This window comes from Crocuta crocuta, unplaced genomic scaffold (genome assembly GCF_008692635.1).
Source record: "Crocuta crocuta isolate KB4526 unplaced genomic scaffold, BGI_CrCroc_1.0 scaffold38, whole genome shotgun sequence".
In the NCBI taxonomy this organism is placed as follows: domain Eukaryota; kingdom Metazoa; phylum Chordata; class Mammalia; order Carnivora; family Hyaenidae; genus Crocuta; species Crocuta crocuta.
The window spans coordinates 3,493,317-3,508,664 of NW_027532605.1; the positions used below are offsets into that span (position 1 = coordinate 3,493,317).

Consider the following 15,348-nt stretch of genomic DNA (forward strand, 5'->3'; position numbering starts at 1 on the left):
AGGAACAGTCTCCAGAATAGATCATATATTGGGTTACAAATCAGCCCTCAACAGATACAAAAAGATAGAGATCATACCATGCATATTTTCATATCATAATGCTATGAAATTTGAAATCAACCACAAGAAAAAATTTGAAAAGCCTCAAATACCTGGAGGTTAAAGAACATCCTACTAAAGAATGAAAGGGTTAACCAGGAAATTAAAAAAGAAATTTAAAAACACTTGGAAGCAAATGGAAATTTCAAAAACATGACAGTCCAAAGACTTTGGGGTGCAGCAAAGGCAGTCCTAAGAGGAAAGTACATTGCAATTCAGGCCTATCTCAAGAAGCAAAAAAAGTCTCAAATATACAATCTAACCTTACATCTAAAGAAGTGGAAAAGGAACAGCAAATAAAGCCCACAGCCAGCAGAAGAAGGGACATAATAAAGATTAGAGCAGAAATAAATAACAGAGAATCCAAAAAAGCAGTACAACAGATCAATGAAACTAAAAACTGTTTGTTTGAAAGAATAAACAAAATTGATAAACCCTAGCCACACTTCTCTAAAAGAAGAGAGAGAGGACTCAAATGGATAAAATCATGAAAGAAAGAAGAGAGATCACAACCAACACCACAGAAATACAAATTTTAAGAGACTACTATGAAAAACTATATGCCAACAAACTGGACAACCTGGAAGGACAAATCCTAGATACTAACACACTACCAAAACTCCAAACAGGAAGAAATAGAAAATGTGAACAGGCCCATAACCAGCGAAGAAATTAAATTAGTTATCAAAAATCTCCCAACAAATAAGAGTCCTAGGCCAGATGGCTTCGCAGGGTAATTCAACCAGACTTTTTTTTCTTTTCTAAAGTTCATTTATTTTGAGAAAGAGAGAGGGAAAGAGCCAGCAGGGGAGGGCCAGAGAGAGAAGGGGATAGAGGATCCCAAACAGGTTCTGTGCTGACAGCAGAGAGCCTGATGTGGGGTTTGAGCTCACAATGAGATCATGACTTGAGCCAAAGTTGGACACTCAGCCAACTGAGCCACCCAGGCACTCCTCTAACCAGACACTTAAAGAAGAGTTAACATGTATTCTCCTTAAACTATTCCAAAAAATAGAAATGGAAGGAAAGCTTCCAAACTCATTCTATGAAACCAGCATTACCTCGATTCCAAAACCAGACAAGGGCTCCACTAAGAAGGAGAATTACACCCAATATCCCTGATTAATCTGGATGCAAAAATTCTCAACAAGATAGCAAATGGAATTGAACAGTACATTAAAAGAATTATTCAACATGATCAAGTGGGATTTATTCCTGGGCTTTAGGACTGGTTTAATATTCACAAATTAATCAACATGATACATCACATTAATAAAAGAAAGGATAACCATATGATCCTTTCAATAGGTACAGAAAATGCATTTGACAAAATACAGCATCCATTCTTGATAAAAACTTTCAAGAGGATAGAAGGGACATACCTCAACATCATAAAAGCCATATAAGAAAGGCCCATAGCTAATATCATCCTCAACGGAGAAAACCTGAGGGCTTTCCTCCTAAGATGAGGAACATGACACAGATGTCCACTCTCACCACTGTTCAACATAGTACTGGAAGTCCTAGCCTCAACAATCAGACAACAAAAAGAAATAAAAGGCATCCAAATTGGCAAGGAAGAAGTCAAGCTTTGCAGATGACATGATCCCCTACATGGAAAACCCAAAAGACTTCACCAAAAAATGGCTGTGGACCTGATCCATGAATTCAGCAAAGCCACAGGATATAGAATCAATGTACAGAAATTTGTTGTATTTCTAAATACCAATAATGAAACAGCAGAAAGAGAAATCCAGGAGTTGATCCTATTTACAACTGCACCAAAACCCACAAGATAACTAGGAATAAACCTAACCAAAGAGACAAAAATTTGTATGCTGAAAACTACAGAAAGCTTATGAAAGAAACTGAAGAGAACACAAAGAAATGGAAAAACTCCATGCTCATAGACTGGAAGAACAAATATTGTTAAAATGTCTATAGTACCCAAAGTACCCTATACATTCAATGCAATCCCTATTAATCAAAATAGCACCAGCATTCTTCCCAGAGCTCGAACAAACAATCCTAAAATTCGTATAGAACCACAAAAGACCTCAAATACCCAAAGTATTGTTGAAAAAGAAAACCAAAGCTGGAGGCATCACAATTTCAGACTTGAAGCTGTATTACAAAGCTGTAATCATTAAGGCAGTATGGTCCTGGTATATAACAGCCTCATAGATCAATGGAATAGAACAGAGAACCCAGAAATGGACCCACAAATATATGACCAACTAATCTTCGACAAAGCAGAAAAGAGTATCCAATGGAAAAAAAGACAGTCTCTTCAGCTGGGAAAACTGGACAGCAACATGCAGAAGAATGAAACTGGATTGTTTTTTTACACCATACACAAAAACAAATTCAAAATGGATGAAAGACCTAAATGTGAGACAGGAAACTATCAAAATCCTACAGGAGAAAACAGGCAGCAACCTCTTTGACCTCAGCCACAGCAACTTCATACTTGACATGTCTCTGAAGGGAGGCAAGGGAAATAAAAGCAAAAATGAACTATTGGGACCTCAAGATAAAAAGCTTATGCACAGGGAAGGAAACAATCAACAAACCAACAAAACTAAAAGGGTGATGGGCCCTAAGGAGGGCACTTTTAGGGGTGAGCACTGGGTGTCATATGTAAGAGATGAATCACTGGGTTCTGAAGCCAAGACTACAGTGTATGTTAACTAACTTGAATTTAAATTTTAAAAAAGAGTTAAAACTAAATCATGAAGTTAAACTAGTATTTGTAAAATAATAGGATAACAATTAAGTGCTAAACTATAATACAGCCCATAAATCTGAGAACAATTCAGAAAAAGAAGAGCCAAGTGTGGATGCAATGCCCAGAACGGGATTATTGAAGCAGAAGACATTTAAAGTGAATTTTAGGTGGACAAAATAATGCCTAGTTCAAATAAAAGGTTATATAAGAGCTTCAGTAACTAAATAAACCATGGGAGTGACAAAAAATAAAATTGTTCTATTGCAATTTATAAGACTTCTGATTTAAAAAAATTACTTCAACTGTTAACACGAGTGACTTTTATATGCCACTTTATCAACGGAAATGCTAAACCTAGAGCATTTTTCTATCCTACGTATTCATGTGGCAAGTGACTTGTTAAGCCAGACAGACAATTTCCAACATTGATGCTAACAGACTAGAGTCATGTCTAGAATTTCTACCATCAAGTAAGGACTGCACTATCGTTTCATAACGTCTCCATGATCTTCCAGAACATAAGAGGAAGGAAAACGTCGTTCTTACTTGGCTGAATCGGCACACTAAAGAAGAGGAAAGCTTCATAAATATCAGTTCAAGCCCTCCTACTGGTCACACTGAAAAAACATCTTTCATCAAAATCTTAACCCAGCTCCCACTGAAGGAGCCTCCTGAAGAGAGGGATCTAACAGGACCTCATTTGAACCTGTCAGTGCTTAAACCACTCAAGTCCTTCAAAGGACCTCTTTTGTTACAGCAGCCCTGCGCTGGTCTTACTCTCCTTGAATGCATTTTAATAGCAAGAATCATTTTGATCTCATTCATCTCAAAGTTTGTAAGGATTCATAGGAAGGAGCATAAAATTTCTGGGTTTGATTTTTATCAAAAGTAGATATGCCTGATCACAACCATTTAAATGCTTCTCGTACAAAAGTAACAGAAAATTCCTATGGTTTTTAAAAAATGAGGTCTTGAGAAATAAACTCTCCCACCACCTCCACTGTACCCAGCAATGCTTTTAGGGGCTTAGACCCACTGTCTCTTTTTAAAATAAATTGCAGGCTCCTTATGGGCAGGAAGTATGTCTTCTGCTTCTTTATATGGTGCTGCCAATGGCCTACAAAACAAATGTTTGCTGCAGATGGTAGCTGAGCTGCTAAAAGGATAAGCTTGCAAGAGAATACAAGATTATTGGCCACTAAATATAAAAAATCTTGGAAAAGAAGCATTCTCACAATTCCCATCAGTATCCAACAGTCTTACCTTGATCCCCAAATGGATACGTACAAAGCCTCCTTCATAGGAGCTTACAAAGGAGGAAGTTGGCTTCATCCCCATCTCATTTGCTAATTATTACTGACATGGCCTAAGGATATGAATGCTGAGATCATCATCTTCAAGAGTTCCAAGGAATGGAGGATAACAAGGACTCCTCCCCTGTTACATTCAGCCCCAATGAGGGAGAGATGGGCAGTGGAAGACAAGGAATAAAGCACATCCCTTGTCTCCTCCCATTCCGTTGCCCACTAGGTGATTACTAGTTCTCATGGTGTTCTGGGAGTGAAGCATGGGATAACAGGATGAAGAGACAGACCTCACCTCTTTTTTTTTTTTTTTTTTTTTTTTTAATGAAGGCTGTTTTGTATGACACTGGTTGGGAATCAAATGGAAGTGCTGACTATTCAGGGTCAAGATCATCAATTAAGAGATGATCACAAATCCTACTTCCCAACAACCCCCACCCTGAGACTAGGTCTTTGGTAATCATCAGTAACAATTCCCATGGTCAAGGAATTAAGAAGCATCTATCATGACAGTGGGCTTGTCCTACAATTAAGTCAGTGTTTTGTCATCATTGTTTCTTGTCTTTCCTACATTCCTTAGTAGACCTGCCTTAAGCACAAAACTTTAAAGCCCTTGGACAACACCTGTAAAGGTGGAAGAATCCAGACTGGCAAAACAAACCTCTTTAGTCAGAAGTGCATTTCTGTGTGCAGGATTTATTCCACGTGGGTGATCCACTATTTTCTGTGGGGAGCACATGGGTCTAACAAAGGCAAGGGAATTTGTTTTCACTGTACAGCCAAAACACACTCAGCACTCACTTCTGCCAGGGTATGAAATGGTCTCCTCCAGTTGTAGACACAAAGAACTCTTAGAAGTGGTCACAGAGCCCTCTGTGAGGCAAGGAGACTCTAGGTATTTACAGATCTCCCTTTTTACTTGCTTCAGATCAGGAACGAGGTTTCTATGAGCACCGGGGAAAATAAAATGAACCACAGAAGTATAAACTATAGCCTGCCATGGGAAACAGAATTCCTGTTTGGAATCAAACATGGCCAACACCCTAAATCCTGGATAACCACTCTGAGGTATCCATAGTATTATGTAAATATGTCCTGGGTTGGCAGCTTGGGATGGTGATGATAAACCCATCAAGCTCTAGCCGTGGCATACACTTAATTTCCCTGTTGCCACCCTGCTTTCCACATCTTAGCTCTGGCACATGGCACTGTGGCATTTTCTCTATGCCATAGTGGATTCCTGTGCACCCTTCAAAATCTACCTCATACGTGGTTTCCTTGGAAAATCTTTCCATAAAATGTTTATCATCCCACTCCCTGCTCCTTCAAGGAGCTTCTCTGTTACCCGGAACATTTTTCTGATTCCATCTAACATGCTGTCGTAATTATATGTTTACATATCCAACTTCTAGAACAGATGGGGAGACCTTGGGGCCTTAGTTAATATATTATTTTTATTACATTTTATTACCTTTATTACATTCCCAGCATGCTGCCTGGCTCTTGTAGCTATTTAATAAACCTTTGATAAATTAACAGGAAAAAGTTTTTTGATCCATAATAGCATTTTTTCCCCTCTTAAAAAATTTCTCTGTTGTTCCTTTAACCATTTTATTAAAAAGCTTTTCTCTTTTGCTCTCCTTTCTTGAATCACTTATGTCACTTATTTAATTCAAATTAAAAGGAGAAAAAAGGTATGTATATATTGTTACAACATGCTTTATTTTCTGGGCATACCAGTTAGCTTTTTAGTATAGAGTCTGCACACTGGCATACCAATAAATAAAGAGGTTAAGTCAGGCAAGAATCCTGCCTCTTAAAATAGGACTAAAAATGGGATATCTAAGAACCATTTACATTTCCCGTGTTATTACACAATTCTTTCCTGAAGTCCATATTTAGTGCTTTATTATTCTTAGATGACACAGTGCTGAGATATGTGCTCTGCCTCAAGACTTTCAGAGGGGCACCTGTGTGGCTCAGGTAAGCATCTGACTTCGGCTCAGGTCATGATCTCATGGTCCCTGAGTTGGAGTCCCGCACTGGGCTCTTTGCTGACAGTTCAAAGCCTGGAGCCTGCTTTGGATTCTGTGTCTCCCTCTTTCTCTGGCCCCTTCCCTCCCCTCTCAAAAAAACATTTTTTTAAAAAAAAGACTCTTTCAGAGTTCTAATTATTATAAACAATAATTTATTATAAGACCAAATTTCCATTTCCTATTATAAATAAAATCCCCTTTCATCAATTATACCATTGCATCAGACCTGAGAAAAGCACCTTTAGATTATGTATATATTTTAATTTTATTATAATATGAATATAAATTATGTTTCCTTTTGATATGGATAGTTTTATTTTTCAGTGCCACAACAGGATTTGGTGCTTGCATTTTATACATTTTGTTTCATCATACAGATCATTATGAGAAGTTATGTTGATTGTGCTGTATTTGTATCCTCAGTTTTAGGGGAAATAATAGTAGCAGTCTCTAAAGCTAATGGAATTGTATATAATTGCATACTATTTAGTACAATTAATGATTTAGGAGTGTGGGCGGTCCCACAAGACCTCAACTCCAATCATCTTGTCCTGAACCTTTATGTTAATCATAATGCCAACCACCAAATGGCTCAGCCAAGCAGCTAACAAGGGTTTTCAGTGTACAGTCTAGATTATGTGAGCTAATATGGCAATGAACTTTGTATAGAAATCGAAGTTTTCATTGCTCCTAAGGCACGTGGCAAAGGCTTCCTAAATTTTTTTTTTCAAAGTTATATGCTGAAGGGAAATAGTCCAGTGAAGCAAAGAGAAGAACTCAAATCAGGATATTTGAGCAAAGATTTTAAAAGTTCATGGGAAAATAATAGCTAGACTGTAAAGCTGTAGTTGTAAATCACTAGATGGGATAAAAGTAACTGAAGAAACAAAATAATTATGACAAGCTTTTTTCAGTATGTATAATTAAACTACAAACACCAAAATACCAAAACCTTTAAAAGAGAAATCCTTTTATACTTAAAACTACTTTTGGATGCACATGCCTAACAACTGCACGGAGGAGTTTATTCCAGAGTTCCTTTTTCTCTGTTTAATCACAAGGGTGTGGGACAAATCCAGCTTTGTTTGGTTCAACAAACACAGAACACTCAGAGTAACTGAAGAACCAACTCCCCTGATGTCACCTCTTCCTTAACAACCTCTTCAAAATCCTATAAAACAGTAGGCCTGCCCTTTCTTTACAGAGCCAGATGCCACAGGCCACTAACCTTTTACATAGTCATAGCTCAGTCAGGTAGAAAAATAATTCCAATTCCAGCTGTTAACTTACCTTGAAGAACTTCCATGGGGAGAACAGTCCAGGCATTTTCCAGGTAGGAAATATAAATATAGCGAGCCGTATTGCAAGCCAGGCCAATGTACAGAACTCTAAAATAAAAAAAGAGAAGAAGTTGAGGCCCTGGGATGAGGCATAAAGCATGCAAATATTACCTACATCTTCCCCTGCCCAAACCATCCATCCTCCAGCACGGTTCAAACTTAGAAGTGGGCAAGCTAAAGGACAATTCCATTTAACAATGAACTCTTAGGAATAAGAAGACTGCTTCTAACATATCTGCCCTCAGCCTTTTCAAAAACACTTGTTAATATAAAAGCGAACATCACCCTTCCTGAAACTTAATTAGGAGCAGAGCTGATGCTTTTTTGAGATAGCCTGGGCACACTGCCATCTCTAATGACATTGCTGGCTTCCCTCCAGGTGGCTGTAGGGTAAACATGCCTGGGATTATAGCTGCTTCACTCTGATGGGAGAAGGACAGGATAAAAATGAGAACATGAATATGAACTTGGTCTCACATGCAATACCCAAGACACCAAGGAGTTTTACAAGGAGACTCCCTAAGTCATTGAAAACTATCATCCAATGATGAATAATAAACAATTTGGAAATCAAATACTTTTTCCTATCAGTTCAATTGATACATCTTCATTATTTAAAAATAAATCCATGATATCATAGGCTTAACAAACTAATAAATACATATCAACATCACTTTTTCACTCATAAATACCACCAGCAAAATTTTGAGAAAAACAAAATAAATAAAGGCCTTAAGTGGTGCATAAGCATAAGGTTACATTCTCTGTCTTTCTGAACTGGATGAGCTGGTTTGGAAGTAAATGGCGGTTGCTTCTTTGTAGAAAGCACAGACTGATGTTAGGGATTTCTCTAATTTTCTTTGAAGTTTATTTTGAGAGAGAGAGAACACAAGTAGGGGAGGGCAGAGACAGGGAGAGAGAGAGAATCCCAAGCAGACTCTGCTGTTAGCACAGAGCACCACGTGGGGCTTGAACTCACAAACCATGAGATCATGACCTGAGCTGAAATCAAGAGTTAGATGCTTAACTGACTGAGCCATCCAGGTGCCCCTACGGATTTCCTTTTCTAACTTGTTTTCCATTTTCTGTTAATTTTCTAATTTTCTAATCTTAATGCGTTTTTTTTCTTAATTCAAGTGGATGAAAACTCGAAGGTAAAAGAAATAAGCCAATATAACAGTCAGTGGTATTTTCCTAATATTGCTCAACTATATTTTTATATTAAAATCATTCCAATAAACATTGTTCTCTTTTCCCAACACTGGATCTAGGAAAGGAAATGCTTTGAGGCATCCAGCTGGCATTAACCACAAATAGGGAACAGAAGGATGGGGAGAAAGATAAAAATAGTTGAGGGGCAGGGATGGGCTAGGAAATAGATATTAAAAGGGATTTAGGAGATCTTCAGTATTGAAAAGGTCTGGGTTATCATATTCTGTGGACATTATGTTCTCTGTACTTAAATGTTTTGAGGAAAAAAGTATATGTTTCGATCCTGTTTGACAGAAATTTCCTGAACAAACTGCTATACAGATCCATCAACAAGGGTCCTTCTGCTAGGAAACAACAACAAAAAGCCCTCAGGAAATTAAAATGCAAGATACATTACACAAACATACAAGTGACACAACCTATGTCTTTTTTTAAATTTCTAATCTAACTCTGTTGTGATGACCTTGACATAGCCTAACTCAGGGGTCAGTAAGCATTTTCTGTAAAGAGCAATACAATAAATAGTTTAGGCTTTGTAGGTCTCTTGCCATTGCTCAGCCTTCCACTGCAGTGTGAAAGCAACATAGACTGTACACAAGTGAGCACGGATGGCTGTACTCCAATAAGATTTGAATTATGGACAGTGAAATTTAAATTTCATAGACAGCTGACCTCTGAACAATGCAGGCGTTAGGGTGCTGACCCCCTGTATGGTAGAAAATCCACATATAATTTTTGATTCCCCAAAAACTTAACTACTAATAGCCTACTATTGACTGGAAGCCTTACCAATAACATAGTCAATTAATATATCTTATATGTTTTATGTATTATATTCTATATTCTTAAAATAAGATAAAGGAAATGTTATTAAGAAAAACATAAAGAAAAAAAATAAAAATAAAAAAATTAAAAAAAAAAGAAAAACATAAAGAAAGAAGGACCTGTACAGTTCAAACCCATGTTGTTCAAAGGTCAACTGTAATTTTTATGCATCACAAAATATTATTCTTCTCTGACTTTTCTCAACCACTTCAAAATACAGGAACCATTTTTAGTTCTGACCCATACAGAAACAGGCAGAAAGCCAGATCTGGCCCAGGGGCTGTAGCTCGCTAAGCCCTGATCTAGCTCATTAGTTCTTGTTAACTTTGGTTATACATCAGATTTACTCAGGTAACTATTAAAAATGACAGATGTTAGGCCCATGCTAGTCTCAATAAAAATCTCTCTGGCTGGAACCCACACACTGTGCCTTAGACAGCTTCCCAGTTTATTCAGATACTAACTAAGCCAAGGTAAAGAATCACTGGTCTAGCTCATTCCACATAGCTCCCAGTAATACATCCACATAATCCCATTATAAAAAAAAAAATTGGTAATGCATCTTCCTTGTGTTCATATTGCATATCCTAAACATTCTTTTGAGACCGCCTCTGAATCACTTATCATGACAACTGTTATTCAGTGCAGACCGGAGTCCACAGGTCCTAGAAGTAACCCAGTCAATCATACCAGTTTAAGAGGTAGACTGTGCTGTGCCTTCAAACTTCCACCATGTGGAATTCAGCCACTGGAGTCTTTAACTTCTGGGACCCTTAGGTCTTATATTGCTACCAATAAGCCAAGTGGCTATGAGCTTGATATCTTTCACTTCTGTCCCACATTTCTAATTTCACAACTGATAGTCCTCAGGACCAAACAGGTGCCTTAAAGGAGAAAAATCAAAATAAGAAATATCCAGGGCCAGTTACCTCATCTCTCTGAACCTCAGTTTCTTCATATATCAAGCAGGGATAATAACATCTACTCTGCATGCTTATTGTAGTTACAGCACAGTGGATCACCCAAAATAAGCACACAATAAATTATAGCATTATTATTTTTATTAATGATTTTAAAGAAAAGCATCCAAATACCCTCTTGTTTTCTGACAGAACCTTTATTCCTGAATTCCAAAAGAGAGAGGACCGCAATCATGTTATCCTCACCAACCATTCTAGGTAGCTAGTGGCTTCAAGAAATCAGCAAGGGTAAAATTGTGAGTTGTAAGCAGAAAGGAAGACAGCATTTTGATCTATGAAAAGGGAAAGAAGTAGTTACGTATTTATTGAATAGTCACTGAAAAGTATTTCAGCAGCCTAAGAATCCCTTTAATATGTGAATGGGATATTTAAACTGACATAGCATTGGGGCACCTGGGGGGCTCTGTGGGTTGGAGCGTCCAACTTCAGCTCAAGTCATGATTTCACGGTCTGTGGGTTTGAGCCCCATGTCGGACTTTGTGCTGACAGCCTGCAGCCTGGAGCCTGTTTCAGATTCTGTGTCTCCCTCTCTTTCTGCCCCTCCCCCACTTGGCATGCTTGCTGGTGCACGCGCGCGCGCGCGCTGTCTCTCTGTCTCTCTCAAAAATAAACATTAAAAAAAAACTTAAACTGACTTTTCATTCACTGTTATGGGCTGAAACTGTGTCCCCTGGACATTCATATGTTGAAGTCCCAAGTCCTAACCCTCAGTAACATGGAGTGTGACTATATATGAAGATAGGGCCTTTAAAGAGGCAACTAAGGTAAATGATGTTGTATGGATGGGTCCTAATGCAGTATGACTGGTGTCCTGATAAGGAGAGAATAAGTCAGAGACAGGCACAGAGAGAAGGCCAGGTAAAGACAGTGGAGAGTTCCTCAGAAGAAATAAAACCTGCTGACATCTTGATCTTGGACTTTGAGCTTAGAGAGCTGTAAGGAAATAAATTTCTAGTTGTTTAAGCCATCCAGTCTGTGGTGCTTTGTTGTGGCAGCCCTAGCACATGAATTCATGCACACCTATGAAATTAAGGAATAAAAAGAAATTTAAAATGTTTTACGAGATCATCTTCTGTATGATCAAATTCTTTATACTGAATATAGAGCACACCTTCAGAGTCCTAGAATATTCCTAAGCACTATGAGGTCTGAAAGTACAGAAGAATACGGTGAAAAATGCTGCTCTGTGAGATACAGATACCTAATCAACACCTATAATGAAGAAGCTCGGAGACAACTTCATCGTTTTCCTATTTCACAACAGGAAGTCAGTAAGTATAAAATTAGGCAAGAAATAAAGGCAATTTTAGAACAGGTGGTTGGTATAAGTGAACTTCTCCATAAAGAGGAAGAACACAATTGGTAAGAAGCAAATGATTTAGCAGAAAACAACTACACCACGGAAAAGCTAAATCACTTGTCAAACACGTGACAAGCATCGCCTTGACAAAGTGCCCCCGCACCTTGATTCTGTATTTGAACAAAATATAATAGAAGAAAAAGTGTTTATGACATTCTAATTTCTTATACAACCACAATTTACAGTATTGGCAGGACAAATTGGTGGTTATTTTATAATAAAACTAGTACTTTTTGGGGCACCTGGGTGGCTCAGTCGGTTAAGCATTCAACTCGACTTCAGCTAGGATCATGATTTCACAGTTTGTGAGTTCAAGTCCCACATTGGGCTCCGTGCTAACAATGTGAAGTCTGCTTGGGATTCTCACTCTCTCTCTGTCCCTCCCATTCTCTCACTGTCTCTCAAAATAAGTAAAATAAACTTTTAAAAAATTATGAAAACAATATGATATCCTATCCACTATTCAATACTATTTCTATCTTTTGAATTTGTTATGAGATTACATGTCAGTAAACCATATAGACATACAAATAGTTAAGAAAAGCACATAAAATAATCAGCATCGCCATTATTGTATTCTTTCTGGACAAAGGAAAAGGCAGTCTCTCTAGAGACTTCAGAAAAGTGCTTATTTGCTTCAAGGACCACTTGGATCATCAGAAAATACATGTGACACAATGGGAACCTTTGAATCCAAGCTGCTGACAGAAACAAGATTCTATTAGAAAACATGTTTCTTTTCAGCCTATCTGGTACAACGCTCTGCCTAGCTTTCTGTCCTCCAGCCACACAAATGCCAAATGGACCCACTGGGCTACTGTCCCAACCCATCCCTCAATATGACCTGATGTCCTACCTTTCTTCCGATCTCACTCATTTCCTTTATAGGTGATCAAAGCAGTACCATGTGCCTCTCTTCATAACCCTTATCTAGGTTGTACCTGTGTTCCAACAACCTGGCTGTATGCTCCATGCAGGGTGAGATCAATTTCATGTAATATTGGCTGGGTTTTATCCCCAGTGCGTGGCACACAGCAGGCACTCAATAAATATTCACCAACTATAGGGAAAATATGTATACTTTAAATAGAATATCACCCAACAAATATTTATTGAACACACTGTGCTAAGTGCCAGGAATATGGTGATGAACAAGATAAGAACTATGAAATATATTATGCTTATAATTTTATGTGTGTGTATATAAGAGATGGGTATGTGAAAGAACTGATGTGTAAAAAAAAGACCTAGAACTAGGATGATTAAAAAAATGGATGTCCATATTTGGCACCATTTGTGATTGTTAATAGGCTATAGCTGGAGATAATATTAAGTCATTTATGTGAACAAGCAAGAGTTCAATGAGCAGCTGTCTGTTGTTTGCTTATTTGGGAGCCTCCTGAAGCATCATGCAGTGGATCGTCAACATATGTGCACTAGCAGATAATAGGGTTCTTGGGTACCCACAGGCCCATCTCACTAGAGGACTAAGAGTTAGCATACATGCCACAAAGCTCAAAGAGTCAGTGGCACTCTCGTACCAAACACAGCATAGCCACGGGGATCAGCCAAAGAGACACCAAGTCACTAAGCAGGCGTAGCTGGCCACTGACCCATCCTTGTGGAACAGAGCATAAGAACGTATAGGTCTAAAGAGTGGATGAAGGAAAAAGACTGTCATTTACCTATGTTTTGTGCAGCTACCAATACTTCCATTTTTTTTCTGCTAAAAACAGTGTAGTCTGAGCCTCTGTTGGTGTTAAGTCATTCTTTATTTTGCTGCCTTCAAATATTCTCTCTCACAATGATTGATAAGCTAAGAGTATAATTATGGCGGTCATCAACTGGCTCATTGTGCTGGTTCCTGGCCATATTTACTTCTCTCTATTGTTCCTTTATCTGTCTACTTTTTCTTAGGTTGTGTACATCTTAGGTAGAAAAATAAGGATGTTCAAAACAAAATAGAACCTTAATTAATGGAACCCAACTACTTGGAAGACACAATATGCTGTTTTGTTATAGTTTCCATTTGGGTAAAAGTTAGATACCAAACACACACAAACACATGCACATACCCCATATAAGTTTTTGTTTAAAAATTTTCCATGAGACAACGTGAGGTATATATAAAATACAAATTCTATCATTTCCAGATAAGAATCATTGACATTTAGTATACCAATTAACTTGAAAAAGGCCTCAAGAGTTTTAGTTGACCCTAAGCTACATTTGAGGGAGTTAAACAAGTTCATCAAAATCAGGCTGAAGGAGTATCATGACCAAACCAAAAGGAGATAATAGTCTCACTGTTCTTGACCTTGGCCAGACCACAGCAGGAAATGGGAACAATTAAAGAGATCATTGGCAAAAAAAGAAAAGAGCCAGAATAAGGAGGGGGAAGAATAGTGGGGAGTCTGGGATAAGACGCTTTGTGGAAAATCCACAAGACAACTGGAGAAGCAAAGCTGTAGGAGAGACATTCAAAGGTGTAAAGGCTTTTTCTGGTGGGGAGGGAATGGGCCATGTTACCCCTAAGTCGGACCTGTGTATAGTCAGTACAACAGAAATTGTTTTAGCTGCTAAGCAGAAACTAATACAGCATTCCCTCTTTTGAGCTGGATTTGATCCTGGACCGGCCTGGGACTTTCAGCACAGGCGTAAGAAGCCTACCCAAGAGGAGGCAGAGCTGGTAGATGAAGAAACCCAAGTTCTGACTACATCATTTGAGCTCTGGTTAAAGCTACCCCTACAGCTATCTGCTAGACTCTTCAGCTGGACAATACATTGTTTTCCTTAAGCCACTCTGAGTAAGATTTTCTGCTTCCTCAAGTGAGAGAGTCCTAAGTGACACAAGATCTTAGCTGCACTGTGACGTAGCAAGTTCCATATCACTAGAAGTGGCCAAAGGCTAAGTAACCATCTGCCGAGGATGAGGAGGACGGAAAACAAAGCTGGGCTCAAACTAGACCTATGTGATGGCATTAGTTTGCTAGCTCTACCATAACGAATACCTCAGACCAGGTGACTTAAACAGCAGAATTGATTTTCTCACAATTCTGGAGGCTAGAAATCTGAGATCAAGGTATCCACAGTATTAATTTCTTCTAAGGCCTCTCTCCTTGGCTTGTAGATGGCTGTCTCCTCCCTGTGTCCTCACATGGTCTTTCCTCTATGTGTGCCTTTCCTCATAAGGACACCCGTCATATTAGACACTCGTCTACATTTCAGCTACCCTTTAAGTTTTTTTAATGTTCATTTTTGAGAAAGAGAGATAGCACAAGTGGGGGAGGGGCAGAGAGCAAGGAGGACAAGAGGATCCAAAGCAGACCCTGAGCGGACAGCAGAGAGCCCGACGTGGGGTTCAAATCCATGGACTGTGAGATCATAACCCACGTCAAAGTCAGACATTTAACCAACACTTAACTACCTCTTTAAAGATCCTGTCTCCAAAGGTAGTCACATTC

General features: G+C 38.5%; 1 protein-coding gene across 2 annotated transcripts in view; it reads right to left on the reverse strand.

Annotated features, from left to right (window-relative positions):
- MFSD6 (major facilitator superfamily domain containing 6) overlaps positions 1-15,348 on the reverse strand; it is a 51,055-nt gene that overhangs the window by 18,140 nt on the left and 17,567 nt on the right. For both annotated transcript variants that reach the window (XM_077780229.1, XM_077780230.1), the window contains exon 2: positions 7,458-7,555. In XM_077780229.1, coding sequence (XP_077636355.1) covers positions 7,458-7,555 — 98 coding nt within the window. The remainder of the gene's footprint in view (positions 1-7,457; positions 7,556-15,348) is intronic.